Below are 19,482 nucleotides of genomic sequence, written 5' to 3'. Positions count from 1 at the left end.
CAACGACATTGCTGTGCTCGAGTCCACAATCGTAATTCTATTTCTAACGAGAAACGATAGAATGCTGATATTTGACTTGATATTGAACACAATTATAAAGCGTCCCACAAACTCGAGCGATCCCTCAAACTGGAATTTCACCGATCCTTCCAACTTTAAAACGTCTGCAAGAACAGTCTCGATCCAAGCGTTGGAAACGTACATGAAGAAAACGTTTTCGTTTTGTACGCAGTGAGGAATATATTATTTTTCAAGAATTTTCAAAGTTTTTAGACACCGATTAGACAAACGGCACAGTATTTTTTCAATTTTCCAATTTTTCGGCCCTTCTATTCTAAACAGCTTTATGTGGTTATAGCAAAAAGTGATGCATTTCACAACTATATTTCGTTTTGTTTTCGAGTGTTATTCATCGTGTCAGACTTACCGATAAGTGGAAATGTATTTTAAATCACAAATTTCCACTGTCGGCATGGTACACAAATACACACCGAACTCGTGAGACATTTTTATATAATGTTTTTTTGAGGATTGCCCGAGCATACTTAACAATATAAACATTTAAAGTGACTAAAAAACATTTTTTACTGTGTTCATAGAGAAAAAGACTCTTGAGTCTTTTGAATAAAAGGTTTTGCTTTTTTTGCTTTGGTGGATAGAACAATGCTTATTACTGTTCTTCGAATTAAGGCTGCAATCCAGTGCGTATACAGGGACCGTGCGCAGCGTCTACAGTGTCATTACGCGGCCAATTCCAAAACTTCCTATATAGGTGCAATTTAAAGCAGGCGCATATGGGAATTATTACTTTTCGCATTATTTAACAGAATAAAATTATTATTTTTTATCATGTCTCGATCGAGAAAATATTGTTGGATTCGAGAGTGCTCTAATGCACAATTTCGACGTCAAGACACGTTGAAGTATCAGTAAAATTTTTTGATTTCCCAGAGGGCACAGTCCATTCTCCATGAAAAAGTGAGAAACGGACCAAATGGATCAAAAGGTTAAACACTGCCAATTCATCCACTAAACTTTCCGTTTCGACGCGATATTTAAAACGTCATTCGATTCAAACAGTTTTTCCCCTTAACGTCATTTTCATTTTGAATACGATCATAGTGGATCGGACAAAAACCATATTTCATTACTTTAATCATCATTTTTTTCCGATAAATTAATTATTTATTTTCAATGATTCACAGTCAAAATATCATCAGAAAAATTGCCCATTCAGACACGAGAGAGCGCGCTCATCGACGGTAGTGCTGCTCTCTACAGCTCACGCGCACGGTCCCTTCCCGAGATACTACATTCCTGGTACTTTCCTCTAGAATTTTCGGTATGTTTTCTCCGCGTATGAGTCTACAATAAAACAATAATAACGATCGTCGTGATATGTTGTGCTAGCTGGATACGTCTGAGTACCGAGCTCGTTTCTTCACGCGCATGCAGCCATATGATATTTCCCAATTCGTTCGGAATAGCAATTCGAAAGGAATAGTGTCTCGCATGCGTAATATTCGAAGAGTGTCTCTATGCAGGAACACAAGTTCGCATATTTTCCTGTTGCGAATAAAACTCGTTTGTGTTACGTGTTTATGAAAAAGATTGTGTACGCTTGTAGAGGTTTATCGTGGATGGAGTTTATGCCCGATGCCCGCCCAGAGGAACGTAACAGGAAGGAAGAGGCAGCAGTATGGAATAGCCCTGAGAGAAAGGGCAGAGACATATCGCTTGAAAAAAGGTGAACGTGAACTGGCAAATAATGCTCCAGATGTGGAAATGTGTCGATATAAATTCTGAGTTTTATCATCGTACATTTTTCTCTCTCTCTCTCTCTGCTCTCTCTCGCTCTCTTCTCCTCTCTCAATTTTGCACGTTCCGATGGAATTTATATCAGATATTCTACATCAAACACGTATCTCCGATTTACCAAGGAAAATTGTGCATAGTTCGTAGGCCACGGATCTGTATCGTGCAACTGGTGAATTCGCGTTTCGACTTGGCCGCATAAAAGCCTGATAAATGAATGTGTCAAGACGCTGAAAGCTTTCGCGGAGAGCACGGCTAAGGCGTTGAATAGCTTGGTAAATGTTACTCGAACTTGAATAAAGTGGTACGAGGGAAGAAACGTATGGACACGTCACTTTGGACTTTCCATTATTTTTTTCAGACGAACAGAGAACGCGTGTCAAGACTTTAAACTCTTGATCACTCATAAATTATGAAAATTTTGATAAAATAATGAAATTTAGTTATATAGAATCGCACGAGGGAACGAAATATGATCAGCTTCCGATAATTCATTATTGCGAATATTGAAACATTAATTACGCGAATATTGAAACTTGAGAATAATGAAAACTGCGCTGATTATAATCGTACAGAGCGACGAAATATTGCAGTTTGCCACAATTCATTGTTGCCAATATCGAAAGTTGGAACGTGTGCCGCGCGAGCTGCTCCGGAAATATGATTACGAATCGTCCAACTCTCCATTCCAAAGTATTTTATTCGTGAAAGTTTAACGCGAAAAACAAAAATCGTTCGGGACGATAAATTCAAAAGTACTTTATGCACGAAAAGATTAACGAGAATACGGTGTGTGCGGAGTCCCAAAGCATTCGGCATGCGATACACCCAACTAATCGATATTCAAGCAGTTTTCAAAAACGAAAGAGTCTTCCGATCCTAACGTTCATGCCGCGGGTATGCGATCGTTTTTCTTTGGCTGACACACAATCGCGAGAGAAAAAAAACGAAACGGGCGTTTTGATTTATGCATCTATTTTATTATCAGAAGAAAAAACGATAAAAAGAAGGTAGTATTTGGGGCATTCTCGTTTCGAAATGGTCGCCATGTGTCGTCGTAACTGTTGTTGCGGTGCTCTTCTCTTGTGCTTCATACTTGATACATTGGATGTCCACATTTGTTACATCGGACGTTTCTCTTATTTAGTGTCTCCGTAGCGCCGAGCATCCTCTTGAATTCATCTCGATCCCTCGTGCCTTCTTTCTTCGCTGAGTGAGATTTCTGGCAATTCTCCAGTCGAAATGAAACTCGACAATAACGGACTCGCAACAGCGGTCGATTAAAGCTGATGAACTTCGCCGAGTAATCACTAGTTCGAATACCGAATGTATGAATCCAGCGTAGTTATTGAGGCTCAATCGGGCTTCCACTGTAGCTCGAATGTTCGACGAGGCTAACGATACTGCGAGAATGTATATCGAGAAAGGAATAAAAGAGAAAGGAAGAGAAGGGGGTAGGAAACGGAGACTTGGTGAAATCCAAAGTGGAAACGAGATTGGATTTATGACTGGGGTGAACTCCGTGACTGTCGTGAAACGCGGGCTTTTTTAGGGTTCGCTCAGCTCGCACTGTTTCATGTCGTAAAATGTGCGATTTGAAATTGAAAAACTGGCGCGTTTGATGTTTAAGTTAATTAATGGATTGGTTAATGAAAGTTTCACGATGAGAATGGCGCACTTGAAGTTATCGAACTTGCAGTTTAACGGGGGATGACGAAATGCTGGATCTGCCGAGTGCCTGAAGAGCTCGACGATCCTGTTCCGCAACAAAGATCCCCACGAATCCTCCAAGCCGTGAAATTCGTAGCGAAAGGAGTTCGACGAGCGGGATAAAACAATCGAGGAAGGTCTCCGGACGCAGATAGATGCTCGGGTTGCCAGCATCGACGGGGACATTGGCGTACTGGAGGAGACGAGAAAACGACGAGGATGACGTAGTCGGAAGAGCGGGGGGCGCTTGGGATGCTCCGGACTTCCGGTTAGGATCGTATGGAGGGGAAGTACGCAATCACGGAAAGCACCTGGCTTCTCAAGCTTACGACGACCATCGAAAATCCCAGTCACGGCAATTTTTCTCGGGGCTTTCCCGGAAAACATTCGCCGTACACGACTACCCAGGTTTGTCTTTTGCGTCGATTTCTTCGCGGCTACACATCCGTTTCAGTCCTTAAAACGCCACGGTAACCGACGCAAACGAAATTTCTTGAGTTTTTTTCAAATTGTGGGCCAACTGTGGATTCATACTTGATTTTCACTGCTCGAATTGTTTACAACTGCTTATAAAGTCAACTTAAATTTCTATGTTCAAAGAAGCATAAATATTGAAGCTTCGAGTTAAATATTCAATGCGTGTAACGAACCGAAATTGCCAACGATCACAGTCAATTCATGATTTGCTCCAACGTGGCTGAAACGACTTGGAAAAATGAAATGATCGTTTCTTATTAAGGGCCCGTGGTAGCCGGATTTTTTGGGGGTTTTTTCCCAATTTTTTTGCGGTAAAAAAAAACAGATTTTTGAAATTCAAAGAGTTTATTTACTAGTATTTCACTGTAAAGCAGTGACTATCGCCTGAACTTAAATCTTACGGAAATATTGAAAATTGTAGGATTTTCGCGCTTTGAATCATTTTTGAAAATTGAAATTTTGTGTTTCGAAGCACGAAAATCCTTCAATTTTTAATATTTCTGTATGATTGGTGTTCAGGCGATAGCCACTGCTCAACCAATCCTCCGAAATCGTGGAGACCAGGGAGAAACATATATTATTCCTTGGAAACAGTTTTACACCGAATCCACTCAAGATATCAGAGTCAAAAAATTCTATCATAGAGTTGAAATACCAATAAATAAACCTTTCAAATTTCAAAAATCTATGTTTTTCCTCCCCGCAAAAAAATCGCGAAAAAAAAACCCAAAAAAATCCGGCTGCCACACGGGGTGACCCCCTTAAGACTATGAATCAGTCGACTAACCTCACGTGGAATTTTCAAAACTGAAATTCTCTGACACAATTTGGCTCTGTCAGTGGATTTTTGTCGTCATCCTGCGTAGGCTGACTCAGTCCTTTTTTAAGGAGTTTCGGTACAGAAGTCTAAATATTAAGAAATTGATCAAATTTGGTGATAATGTTCTTCAACATCAAGTGCGAAAACACAAATTTTTTCAAAATTTTCTTCTACCTAGTTATCGAGTAATTACGCATTAAAGCAGATTTCTTATGCCCGGAATGTATACTTATATATATGGAAACGCTATGCTTATACACGTGAACTTTAATGATCAATTACTCGATAACTGTGTAGAAGAAAAATCTTAAAAAATTTGTATAGTCAAATGTGGCACTAAAGAATATGTTCACCAAATTTTATAAAATTCTAAACTTTTTGAAATTTTTTATGTTTTTAGCATGGTTTAGCATGGCAACATTGTATCGCCTGTACCGAAACTCCTTAAGGAGGGTGGATCGCGACGATACAATGTTGCCGTGCTAAACCATGTTAAAAATATTAAGAATTTTAAAATGATAAGAATTTCATAAAATTTGCTAAATGTATTCTTTCAAAATATAATTTTTTTTAGATTTTTCTACCACATAGCTCTCAAGTAATTGAACACTAAAGTTCACGTGTATAAGCGTGTATAATTTACATATATACAGTTATACATCTCGTGCATAAGAACTTCGATTTAACGCTCAATTATTTGATAACGATGTGGTAAAAAAATTTGAAAAAAATTGCATTCGTGTATTTGATGCCAAAGAATGTTGTCACCAAATTTTATAAAATTCTGATTATTTTGATTTCGTCATCCACTCTCCTTAATCGGTCAAACTGTGTCAAGGAATTTCGATTTTTAAATTTGCACCTATCCCTCTCGCCCTCACGGTCGCGATATACCGACTGATCTATCCTCTTAATTTACTTAAAACCTGTCAATAGTTATGGATGAAGAAAACCAAGCCGATAATCTCTCAACTCTCAACGTGTTAACTCTCCAGCAGTAAATGAAAATTCGTTGCACTCGAATGACCTGCGTAAGATTGACGCAATGTTCCATCCGTCTGTTGACAGGCAATCCTAATTGCTTTGATATTGGGAAGCATCGTAATAGGGACAGTGATCGGCAACATATTGGTTTGCGTCGCGGTATGTCTCGTGAGAAAGCTGCGTCGACCGTGCAATTATTTGATCGTCAGTCTGGCGGTGAGTGATCTCTGCGTGTCGCTTCTCGTCATGCCAATGGCACTCTTGTATGAGATTCTGGGAACTTGGTCCTTCGGACCGATAATGTGCGACCTGTGGGTGAGCTTCGACGTTTTAAGTTGTACCGCAAGCATTCTCAACCTCTGCATGATATCGCTCGATAGGTGAGTTCTATTTTTATTTCTCATAATCTCTCTCGTTGTATTTTGGATTTGTTTGTTCGGAAAGTTCGGAGTAAACCTCCAGAATTTCCATTGCCGAAGCAATTGATTGAGAAGCCTCGTGCTGCGAAATAATCGTATGAAACCACGTCGCCGTTTGCCCCCATGTGTTTATGCAGAATCATTGAATTCGCTGATGAAAACCGAATTCTTCTATCCGGCTGTACGTGGGGTTGAAAAATTTCAAAATAATTAGTCGAACGAGATTTAAAAATCGTCGAAAAAGAAAAATCATCATACGATGAAATACACCGAACGAGCGTTTTCAATTGAAACTTTTTTACACGACGATAAATCGAGAGGAAAAAATATCCATTGAGAGTGCGAGTGGGAGAAATGACGTGAAAAAATAATACTGAAGCCGTCTCTCAATCGAAAGTTTCAATGTAACGGTTGATGAATACTTTGACAAGAGTCACGGAAAAAAGGACACAAAGGTTCAATAAGTTTGTAAAAATTTCAATGAAAGCGTCGAGTGTCACATCAGATTTTTTGTATTTTGGTAAGAGTTTCGAATTGTGCAAATGTTAAACGCAATATCACGTATCGGAAATTAACGATGGAAAAAAAAAATGATGGTATTTTCGAGAGTGTGAGTGGTAGTGAAAAACACTCTATTGGACTCTCGCTGACGCGGCTCTAGTGCTTTCCACGTTTTGTAGAAATGCTCGAGTGCTTTCCGCCGCTTCCGGTGTACAGAATTCGATTTGCCTCGTGAATTTTCACCTCGTGTACCACGTCCCTTATTTCCTCGATCGTGTGTTTCGAATCAAGTGACGCTGACGTTTCCTCGATTTGCTCGGTTCACCGCGATCCCCAACTTGTTTTTCGAGTGAATGCTGTCGGAGCTTACGCGGCAACTATAGAATCGCGTCTCCGAGTCCGAAGTTTCGAGTGAACAATTTAAGTGATCACAATTTTCGTAAATTTTTTACTTCAACTTCGAGAACTTCGAGAACTTTGGAAAACAACAGTTTTAATTAATTTGAAAAATGAAAATAAAGTTTAACGTTTGCTCGTTGGAGATGCGACTACGGAATTCAACGCTTCCTTCAATCACGGTTCACTCCAATAAATTTCCATTTACTATTCCGAAGCGAGCATACGCGATTAGGAACGAAAAATGTTGATCCTCCGCGTTTATTCATCGAACAATTGTTAATGCAAGAAAAAAGTAGAACTAAAAGTGCATTAAGGTAGTTCATTCATGAAACGATTTTCCTAAGAAAGTTTTGAAATTTACACTGAGTTTAAATGGGTAGTCGACTGACACGAGTGTCAAATTTTAAAGGGTTCGTCTTGTTGGTTATTGAGATAAACGTGTTTAAATATGAAGAAAAATATATGCAAAAAAAAAGACTATGCATAAAAAATCGTTTATCTGTCCATATTACGATTGAACGCTTCTTACGAAGTTTATGAAAAACGTACACAATAATAATGAAGTATTTAATGAAGATCTGGGAAAGAAATTCGAGACGATTGTCTTATACTACCTTAAAGATTGAACGAAATTGGTAATGAGCGCTCGTATAACCTCGCATTTGCTTATTTCAACATTTTTTTTCTTCTTGGCTTGGCCCATTTCTATCATAGCCTTCTGACTTTTTATTAATACTTTTTTTTATCAATTTTTTTATCCATAAAAAACTATAGTATTTGAACCAGGGACGAATAAAATTTCGGGATCAGAACTGCCACACTTCGGATGCCCGAACTCTGGCATTAATTTAAAGTGATTATATCTTTAATTAGGGAGTAAAAATACGATCCTTCGGATACGATCTACCTCAAAATACACAAATCGCGCGGAGTATGATGAAGATCGGACTTCTGTTTCGGTAAACCTAAACTTTCTATGACTCGCGGTTATTCGAATCGATTTTCGCGAATGACTCAAACGATTCCTCCCACTTGCTCGGTTCGTTATAAAATGAGAAGAAAAAAGCGACTCGTTCTGGCCTTTTTACGACATGCTTGTTTCCGGTTTAACAAGCGAGTGCGCGATGTTTCGTGTAGTGCGAACGAAGCAATACCCTTGTCGTACGTGAGCGAGCATATACGCTCGAGAAACAAGGTCTCAAAGTAAAAGCCCATTGTCATTAGCATCCCATTACGATGTCTGCACATAAACTAATGATATACGACGTATGAAGCCTTGGATCACGATGACTATGACGTTGTATCCAAGAATACACTGCAGAGCTAAAGTTGCGAACTCCACTGCAGCAAATTGCTTAACACTGAATACGCCCCACGTAATTCAATAGCCGCTCGAAACATTTCTGTTGTACAGACACTGCGGGTTAACGTAACGCGCGTAGAGCTTTCGTAGTTTATAGCTGCACGGAAAAAAATAAACTGACCGTTTTCATCTTCCGGATCGAGTTTCCGGGCCTCTGGTCTTTTTGCCTCGTTACAAGACTTTTCATAACAATTGGGAACAACGATAACTGCAAATAGACAAATTAATACTTGATAAAACGGCTAGCAAACGGTCCTGAAATCGCTTACCACGAAAAGATTCGTTAAGGAAGTTGACGCGAAGTTGGAAATATGCTAAACCGTGGACCCATTCCCGGAATTATTATAGGATCTACCCTGAAGTTGTCGAAAAAATAATAAACGAAAATCACATTTTTTAAAGCTTTATACATACGAGTCTTAAAAGGCAGGCACACTTCCTGTGCGACGATTTGGATCTAACGAAATTGGATCCTCCCAAATTTTGAGAGCCAAAAACGAGAATAAGAAAATAAAATGTTTTTCAATATCAATGGTGTCTTGAGAAAGCCTTGTTACCGTTGAAAATCACTATTTGAGCTTAAAGATTAATAACAACTATACATAAACGGTGAAAGGTTTGACAACACCATGAGCCAGCTGGTTTAAAATATAGATATGCATACTCACACAAATAGAAAATAGCTGTTGTCACATTTTGCTCGATGATTTATAACTACGAAAGTATTTAAGGAGTTTCAGTACAGAAGTCAAAATATTAAGAAATTGATGAAATTTGGTGATAATGTTCTTCAACATCAAGTGCGAAAACTCAAATTTTTTCAAAATTTTCTTCTACTTAGTTATCGAGTAATTACGCATTAAAGCAGATTTCTCATGCCCGGAATGTATACCTATATATATGGAAACGCTATGCTTATACACGTAAACTTTAGTGATCAATTACTCGATAACTGTGTAGAAGAAAAATCTTAAAAAATTTGTGTCGTCAAATTTGGCACTAAAGAATATGTTCACCAAATTTTATAAAATTCTGAACTTTTTGAATTTTTTAATTTTTTTAGCATGGATTAGCATGGCAACATTGTATCGCCTGTACCGAAACTCCTTAAACCGCTATCATAATATTATAAATTGATAAATCTCAACAAATAAGTTAAACATAATTTTAATAATTGGGAGAATAAATTTTAATCGTTTCTTTTATCATCGAAAGAGCAAAAAAGTTCAGTTACTTTTTTGAATCACAAGTAACGCATGATCTTCCTTAATTCAATGGCACTTCAAGCGTAACGCTTTTAGTCAGTTCGACGGCTCGCTAAATAATGCCGACCATGTAAAATTGTCGCCATCCTGACGAGTGGTTGACCAAAGGATTTTTCTTCTCCGTACAGAGCGATAATTTGCAGTATCTTTAATCAGGGTAAAATGAAATTTCCGCTTTACGGATTCGGGATTAATGGATCTTGAACAAAGTTGCATTGTGCTATGAAGTGAAAAATGGGATAGAGATGTCCTGGCGCGCGCGACACTATCGCATATGCATTATCCGTGGTGGGTGTGGTGGGTGTGGGGTGTGAACGTTGGATTCAAACGTCGTGTGTCTCTCGAGACCGCACAGGCTTGGACTATAAATGCCAAAAGCAACGTTGACCCTCGTGACTCCGTCGCATTGCATATAACGCCCGTTTGTGCGCCATCCCGTTTCTCTATAATCCACAATGCCGGGTAGCATTTCATCCACGAGTTTCATCCCCCTCGGCCGTTCCTCTATGCGCGAAACTAGCTTTGACTTTTGTGGAATGTTATCAGGGTCGAGTCTAAATGGCGACGATGAGATATGAGCGGGCTGTTCTCGTCGAGGCGCACAACAATATTTAGATGTTTCAAAGACGTGGGTGCACGTGACGAGAGCTGGCTTTTATGATGATGCGATACGCCACGCATGAGACTTGCGTCTGAATCGACAACTTTTAATTACGGAATTACACGCTCGTTATTCCGTAATTAAAAACGTTGAATCAACGCGAGCCTTGGAGGGACGTAAACGTCGAGATTTCCGCCTCTAATGGCGTTTGTCTAACATTTTATGAGCTGCTGGACCTCCGCTAATCTGTTGTGACGTAACTTTTTGTTTAATTTCCCGATTAGTGATAGATGTTCGACAACTCTCGTAGACGTGGAAGATGAATTTTTCATTAAAAAACGTGGCGGTCAAAAGCCCTGTTGATGTCTCGGGCGAGAGGGCACGAAGCAAATAACGCTCGCTTCAAAGTCTTTTTATCTGTGTTTGAAAAGGTTTTACGCAATTACAAAGCCACTGGAGTACGGGGTAAAGAGAACACCGAGGCGAATGATACTGTGCGTGAGCCTCGTTTGGCTAGTCGCCGCTTGCATAAGTCTTCCGCCGCTTTTGATACTCGGCAATGAGCACATCGATCCCAAATCCGGCGATCCGCTGTGCACCGTCTGTCAACATTTCGGATATCAGATCTACGCGACCCTCTGTAGTTTCTACATGCCGCTAATCGTCATGATGTGGGTGAGTTATGACACGACATTGAACTACCTCAATTGCGTATGCTTATCAGTGGCTGGACGGTCATCAATGACTCCAAAATGTGGAAAATTCGTGGCGAAAATTGATCAAAACTTTGCAATGGGGAATAGCAATTGAACTGAATCGTCGATTGGAATGAAGCGGACGATGAGTCGCGCGAGTATCATCGGTGATCCGATGATGATGAGAGATTAAAACAAAATACGAAAATGTGGGAATAGTTTGACAATTTCTGTGAAAATCCTTTGCACAGTTTTGCTCGATTTCCAAAAATCAAAATACTCCACCGACACTCTTTTCAGCGGCCAATTCTCTGGTGTTGGAAAATGCGGTGCTCATTGATTTGCCTCAAGAAGAAGGGTGTTTCTCTATAAATTACGTTCCAATTCCCCGAGAGAATACTAATTATTTTGTACTGCAAAATTACGCGACGGTTACAGTTCTGCAGCATGTTCAACGCTCCATTATACCTTCTGTATTACGAGTGACCTCTCGCCTGCTACGACCGAATCACATAATCGAATCAACTCCCATATAAAAATACACTTTCAGGACTTTTCTTTAGCGAGAATTTTCAGTTCATGATCTCGTAACTTACTCGCTGATGATGTTGTAATTACATATTAATTGTACGAACGATGGACCGAGTTTAAACTTCTCTTTATACGCTCTTCCCTCCGGGGCTGTTATCCAGACGAGAGAGAACGGGTTTCGTGGGATAGACCCCCCCCCCCCCCTCTCTCTTTCTCTCCGTTTTCTTATGGATGTGTACATTAGAGTGTCTCAAAGATATTTTTTTTCTTTTCTTTTCAGAGAACAACCTTCAATAGTTCCAATATCTTAAAATATATGACACCTATACAAATTTCAGCCTTTTAAAATATTTTTTAAAAGTCACTCATCGCGATTCTCTGTTTCCCATTTTAATAACCCAGGGAACACGTCACTGGCGACTTAAATTTTGCAACTCGCGGACGGGTCAATGTAGGATAATTTCTAAAATAGGATTTTGTGGGAAATCGAATGCTCTATAAAAAAGGTCTCTTGTCATTTTGTGATAAATCTGCTCTTTCGACCGTTATTCACTGTCAAAGTTGAATCAAGTAGATTTTTAATTTTTGCCACTTTTCCATTGAATCTGTTGCATTCATCATAATATATTACAGGAACGTTTTGAAGATCGTCATTCTCATAGAAATTATCTCAAAAAAATTCAGATTGTCGCATAAATTAATAATTTACTGTATTTTTGATATTTTTATTGCTATTTGATGTTTTTATAACCATCGATTCAGCATCCTTTTCAGTTAATTCGTTAAGTTTGAGTTCACCCAGTTTGTCAGACTTTAAAGGAGAAGTATCAGTTTCGTGACCGAGGGGAAATGAACGTCCAGAGAAAATTGTCAGCCCGCTTGCTCTCCTCGTTTTCACCCTCGTAACAATCGAGTTGGCATCTTTGTCACGTCTCGAGGAAACTTTTGACCTGAAAATATCTGGCCCATGTAGTTAACGCAATCGAAAAAGGGCGCACTTTTTTCGACTGAAAATAGAAGCGTAGAGAAAAAGTGTTAAGGTTCCCTCTGAAAAGTGTCAATCCCTGCGCGAGTGTTTGACTCTCGCGTCGCTCGTTCGAGCGCTGATCTCATCGAAGACCCCGTAGGAATTGATTTTTTTATACGAAAAGTCTCGCCGCTGTTAACCCTCTGAACGATCCCTTTCGATTAATTTACAGGTCTATTACAAAATTTTTTGCGCCGCACGGAAAATCGTCTTGGAGGAGAGACGGGCCCAGAGCCATCTCGAGGCTCACTGTTATCTCGACATCGAACCACCGGCTGTGACCCATCACGTATCGTCCGTTGTCGAGCGTCAATTGAATTCGGATTCTCAGACGACTCATGACAGCCCATCGATAAAGCAGCACAGGAGCTCAAGCGCCTCGACCACGGTGAGTTTTTCCTTTGATAGTCTCGCAACGAGCAGCTTCATTTTTCCCTCTCAAATGCTCTCCTACAATTTATCCTGTGCGATCCAAACGAATGCATGGGATTAAAAAAATACCAGCAACTACCAGCATTTTCCCCGACAGCAGCAGCTCATTCGGCCCCTTTTTTCTCCGGTACTTCGAACGTGTGCAAGCCAACGTGCGAGCTCCTAGATAAACTATTCTCCGCTGTAATAACACGCGGAACAAAGAATAGGAAACATTGGAGAAATGCAAACTGAGAGCGCGTTTTTCGAGAAGAAAAGATGACGCGCGCGCGAACCTCCAAATTGGAGCTATTGTTGTTTTGTCGGAGAACTCTTTTTTTGCCTACGAGGCTTTGCGAGGTCTTCGTGTACACCTCGAGTCAGAGCAAATACCGTACGTGGCACGGGGAGTGATGCGAGTAGACGAATAGTCCGACCTCCGAGCATGCGCTCACGAACTCGGTGTTCCGAATGTTCTCGAATTTTCCCTTTCACTGCTCTTTCCCACGACCCTATGCGTTTCGAATTTATTCGCTAACTTCACGGCTGCCCTCGCAGGACGATTCAGGCGGTGCATCAACAAAACCGCGATGTAATCCCACGAGGATTTTACTTCGGACTGTGATAGACTGCATAATGTTCGCCTGATGTCTCCACAGGGATTATGGGTTAGGATTTTTGCCTCTTTCTCTTCCTCTTCGTCTCTCTGACCCAAAGTTCGTCACGATGGACCTTAATTCCATCGGTCCATGCTGAATCGAGGATGCACGACGTCGCACATTGCTCGAGCCTTCGGACTGGGGATTAATTTGAAAGACATTGCCGATACATCGATTTCCATTGGGACACGTTTCCACTTTCGTGAAAAATAATGGGAACGCAGCGACTCCGAGAGTTCGAGGAATTTCTTCATCTCCGAGTACCTCCATTTGAGCGCTTTGACGTTCGTATTTTCCAAACGTTTCATCAAGACTTGACGAGCCCCTCGTAATTGAAGTTCACGTATTTTTTCATCATCTGAAAAATAAACAAGGAATTTGCGGATAATTAGAGCGCTAACAATGAATTATGAGCGAAGATATTCGAGATTATCGCGAGCACAAAAAAACCTGCGAGAAATAAAAGCCCCGGGGAGCCTTGGAGCCAATAATTTTACGGGAAAATTCGCATCCCCGAGAGCTCGTTTTCTCGCAAGTGTCAACCGTTCAAAAGGACGTTGCGTTTGCCGGCTGATGGACGACGATAAAACGAGCTGCCTCTCGTGCCAACTAACGCCACGCTAATTCAACTCGCATTATTTACAAGAGAAACAAAAATCCATCACAAATGCGATCTCTTCCTTCGAAAAAAAAAAAACAAAGAATCCATCAACGCATTATGAAGAGCCAAGTTAATCACGAGCCGTCATGAATATTTTATCATCATCGCGAATGCACTCGAATTTCAAGAGATTCAATTTTTCTAAATGCATTTTCATTAACTAACTGCAAATTCTAGATACAAAATGTTGCCGTGTCAGTGGCCTGTATCCGCTTTTATAAGCACCCCGAAAGACAGCATTTTTTTCAACAGATAAGAAAAGATATCGCGCCCAGGAAATTCAAGCAAATTTCCCCCCCACTGCTGATTCACGTATAAACATATCTACGAAACACATAAATTTGTCTATGTATATCTGTCGTGGGGAGTGTGGAATTTCGATAAAAGTCTCCGTGATGGAGTCTCGAGTGATAAGAGCGCGACCGCAACTTCGAAGCTGGGTGCTTCGCCGGAGGGACGATACGGGGGCAACAACTATGTAGAACATCGGAAAGGGGTGAAATTGTTTTTTTCCCCTCTCTTTAAGCCTAAGTACACCGAGGACGTTAGATCGAAGGAGATGAAAAAGTTTATACCTTAGTTCGTCCCTATCTATGTATATACGGTTGTATACATAGCAGGAGCTCTGTTAGATATGCGCAGACAAAAAAGCCCCTTTGACGTCCCGCACTCGCAGATGCGACCTAAGCTCATCGAGTCGAGCTTAAAGCTCGCATTATGTCTGCCATGACATAATTATCGTCTCAGCGACGCCACCAGACGTGTTCGGCCATTATTATTAATTATAAATATCCTAAAAACTTGATAATACCTTAATTGCTGTACCACTACACTTTCCTCTTGTTGTGACGAATTAATTGGTTGAATAACCCTCGAAAATCCTCGCGGTACGCGTTTGCACGAGTGAACTCTTGATCATCGTGACAGAAAAGTTGCCTGTTTTCTTAGCTCTTATTCGACCCTTTTTTCAAACGGAAGTTCAAGTTTACCTCTGAACACAAACTGTTATAAAATCGTGGCAAAATACACATGATTCAATTGCTTTTCTCTGGTCTTTGATTATATGGATTAAATTTAAAAAAAGGGTGCGGGCACCTCTGTTAATTAAAGTGTATTTCAAACGAGTGTGAGCTCATAACAAGTCCTCGAAGTGAGCTCATAATGCACACGTACATATGCATCAACACGTGTTATTATATATATTTTTATATACTCTTGAAGTGATATAGGTTAATGGATATATATATGTATTCGGAAAAATATATATACTGGGAGAGTTTAATCCGGCCAGCTCGAGTGGTGAGCATTTGTGTTGCCCTGAGGTCGACCAGCAAAACAGAACAACGAAGCAACGAAGCAACGAGAGGGGACATTCTGCAAACGACTTCTCGTAGGATTTAGTACGGCTTAATTGGGTCGCCGGCTTCTCTCACGTACGGGCAAACAGAGATTTTTATAATAAGAATAGTACAAACTAAAAATAACACAAAAACATTACACTCAAGCAACTGAAAGTTTACGAACTAACGAAACCCCTTCGGAAATCTCTGGTCAGCTAATTTTGGTGTGGGAACTTAATGCGGGATAAAACTTTGATGAATGCTCCGATTTCTGGAGAAAAATCTTCAAAGGGAAATTTTGTTATTTGTGAAATAATGATCAAATTTTTTTTTCATCGAAATGAAAACTCGTGATAAAACATTTTCGATATCGAGATCGTTCGTTTGTATTTCACGTCCATTCTGTGCTCGAGTGTGATTTGAATAGCGAAAAAAGTAAAATGAAATAAATATTTTTCAATCAGCGTGTTTCGGAGCCAATTCATTCCGCTCAGTGGCTGCTGCTATCGAATCAAAAATATTTTATATTTTTTTACCAACAGAGATGGACGTCCGAAGGTTAACTGACGTTTGAAATTTCGCTGCCGGAGATCGGAGTAGCCAATTTTTTGGTGTTTTCTTCCGTCGCTGGAAGATAAGGTCTATTTTTTTTCGGGGTCCGACGCCAGCGCACGTACCACCGTCGTACGATCCTTTCTCATGTTTTTCTCGCAGCTACCACGAGTGCACTTTTTTTACAAGATTTCTTGGTCACGTGGCTCGGATGATTAATTAAAAGATAGAAACGCCAACGGATGTTTTTTCCTACCAACCGAGATGAAAATAATCTGATGATAAAACTGGCCAAAGACAAATTTCACTCGTAGACGCACTCAGAATGCAACTTCATTAGATTTTGTATTCGGATCAACAGAAAACTCGAAGGAATTTTTTTCCCCCTTTACTTCTACATATTCTCGGTCAGGATTATTCTAGGGAATTAAATCTCATTATCATTCTTTTTGCGCGTTCTCGCGTGTTTTCATATTCCAATCGTTATAAGGTTGACCTATCGCAAACTTTATTATTAGATACAAACGTGATATTTTTTTATTTCATAGTTAAAGTGCGCAGGAAAATGCTTGCAAAATTTTTACGCGCATCATCGACTAGTTATAACAATAAATAATCGATAAAATTTCGAAATTTAACGCACAGCTTATGAATACCGCACTCCAACAGAGACTTAAGCCATGGATAACAAATTTTCCCGATTAGATATATTTTAAAAAAGAATTCTCAAACGTTAAAAAAATGATGCGGATCATTTTTTAATAAACAAAAAAAAAACGAAGTTTGCCGAACAAGTAAAATAAAAATCTTCGATTCAGTCGAGTAATTACGTGGTGTGTCGTCGTCTTCTGCTACTACCGTTCTGGCTGCGTAAAGGTGGCATCGCTGCATAACCTCGAATAACACGGAACAGATTCGAATACTGTCAAACTGTATTCATTGAATAGTCGAATTGGGGGTTCTTATCCGAGAAACAGAATGCTAGGAAAAATAAATTTGTTTGAAGACAATGTTTCTGATCAAGCCGAACATTGTGTCGATTCATGATCAAATATAACCTCCTCGCACAAAGGGACGTACATGGTAAGCAAAGGAGATAGGGTTGCCATATTATGTATTAGGAGTATGGTTGATTGGACGATGTGAGTCAAATGAGAATGACATTAAAAAACTTCATAATAAATGATGTTCCATAAATCATCACGACACACACCTGAAAAATCATGGACTTTTGTAATACTAATAAAATAATATATAAATCCATCATCTGTAGTTAATTTAAAGTTTTCAAAATAATAAGGTGTCTCTTGACTAGCTGTTGCGATAGGTCAACCTTAATAATGTACAGGCGCGAGAGCTGTTTTCAGATATAGTACTCTAACTTTTTCGTCTTGCAATCCAAGATTTCTTTTCTATACCTGCGAAATTTCAAGACCCCTTATCGGCTGTTTGGTTGAAATATTAACAGTCGAAGAGTACAAAAATTAACATATGTCGCTTATGACCACAATGACTTACTGGCCCTTTCAACCATCGTAAACTCAAAATTTCATATATTTCTAAATTAGATGTTAAAGATTAAAAACATTACTAATATTAATTGAATCGTGCAGACTCAATATTTCCATTGACAACTTCCATTGTCAATGGAAGTGACAGCTGTACTTTTTAAGGTCATATATGGTGATCTCTCTGATCTGATCTGTCAACTGACCACGTTCAACTTTGTCAAAAGTTGCTTTTTCGCAATGCCTTATCGAATCGTATGAAAGACTCTGAATGAAATATGTTCTGCAGTGAAATCAACTTAAACATTATTTACCATTGTTAGATTATTTACGATTGGGGCGGGTTGAATATAATAATTTGAACACTCGTGTACACGTATTGCACTGTAACAGGACAGCTTTACCCCCTGGCACGATTTCTGGTTTAGCAGGAGTCTGTCAAAGGGCCACGGATGGAGCGCCCCCGCGTTAGCGGAGCCCACCCGTACGACAATAAGGCTCCCAGCAACCTTTCCTTCTTCTTCCTTCTTATTCCTACCAAACTTATGGAAAAACAAAGAAATGATCGCGTAGCGATACAGCGCGATAGTGAGCACTGGATGCTCCCATACCGGACGAAAGTATCGGTTCTTGAAAATCGAGCTCGAGCGAAGCTCGTCGGATTGTGCAAGATGGGAGAATCGGGAGGCTTTACTCGCTCCAGGCAAAACCGCCGGTCAGTGCACGAACCTGCACACTGACACCTCTCCAACGTGAGAGAAAAGGATCTAAAAGATCCTAAGTTCCGATATTTAGAAAATTGTTCAACTCCCGAATCTCGAAACGCTTCGGTATAGAGAACATTTTATTATTTACGTACGGCGACGTACGTAACTCGTACACGCCTCAGGTCGAACTGCTCGTCGGCCCTCGACACTCCATTCGGCGTCGGGTCTCCCCGCTTACATAGATGCACGTGTCTAAAACGATCTCGAGTATTCGTTGGACGATTAAAAAATTAAGATGACGCTTTTTTTACTAATATTGTGCTGTGTATGAGTGACGGGGATAATATTTCTAAAAAAAAAATATGGAAAACTGTCAACTGACTAGAATGAGCGCAAAGAAAAAGTTGTTAAACTCATAAATTCTGATAAATAATCACCAACGTACTTTTCTCTGCTCGAGCAAAGAAAGAGTAACCAATAACGAGAAGTTTGCTCAATTTTAATCATCCAGCTCGCTTCATTGCTGAGCTCCACATCAAGTTTCCGCAAAACGAATGAATACAGTTCAGAGCGTCTCATTGAAATGCTAATAAGCTCTCATCCGCCGCCAAAAAGTCAGATGCAATTTCGATCATCATTATTGTTTTTTTTTCGCCCCGTTGGAAGTTGCACGAGTGAGACCGGAAGTTTAATTAAAGCTTCATTGACGTCTCGCAGTTAGGCATTGAGAATTCCCTACGTACTAGACTATAGCGAAAGAAAAAAGGCTACCTACGAGGCTATAGATCGAAGAGAATGTCTGCGATGAAGCAGGAATACTCTGGAGTCTATCCGCATGGTGGTTGCAATTAAAGAGCTCGATCGGTGGGATTATCCAGCTGTGGCTTCTCGCACTGCAAACGGCACCTTCTCGTTTCATGGCTTCGACACTTACCTGCCTTTTTTCCTTCCCGCGCGTTTCCTCGCTTTTTTCTCATCCTCCAGTTTCCGCTGTTCCTCGGGCTCATGGCGTTCTCGACGCTTCACAGTCCTTAAGG

General features: G+C 40.1%; 1 protein-coding gene across 2 annotated transcripts in view; it reads left to right on the top strand.

Annotated features, from left to right (window-relative positions):
* The window catches only part of LOC122409290 (5-hydroxytryptamine receptor 7), an 85,719-nt gene that overhangs the window by 29,137 nt on the left and 37,100 nt on the right, over positions 1-19,482 (top strand). For both annotated transcript variants that reach the window (XM_043416744.1, XM_043416743.1), the window contains 4 exons: positions 3,515-3,933; positions 5,891-6,186; positions 10,786-11,029; positions 12,780-12,995. In XM_043416744.1, the coding sequence (XP_043272679.1) occupies positions 3,805-3,933; positions 5,891-6,186; positions 10,786-11,029; positions 12,780-12,995 (885 nt within the window). In that variant the 5' untranslated portion in view covers positions 3,515-3,804. The remainder of the gene's footprint in view (positions 1-3,514; positions 3,934-5,890; positions 6,187-10,785; positions 11,030-12,779; positions 12,996-19,482) is intronic.

The sequence above is a fragment of the Venturia canescens genome, chromosome 4 (assembly GCF_019457755.1).
Source record: "Venturia canescens isolate UGA chromosome 4, ASM1945775v1, whole genome shotgun sequence".
NCBI classification, from domain to species: Eukaryota; Metazoa; Arthropoda; class Insecta; order Hymenoptera; family Ichneumonidae; genus Venturia; species Venturia canescens.
This window is presented reverse-complemented; position numbering and strand designations above follow the sequence as displayed.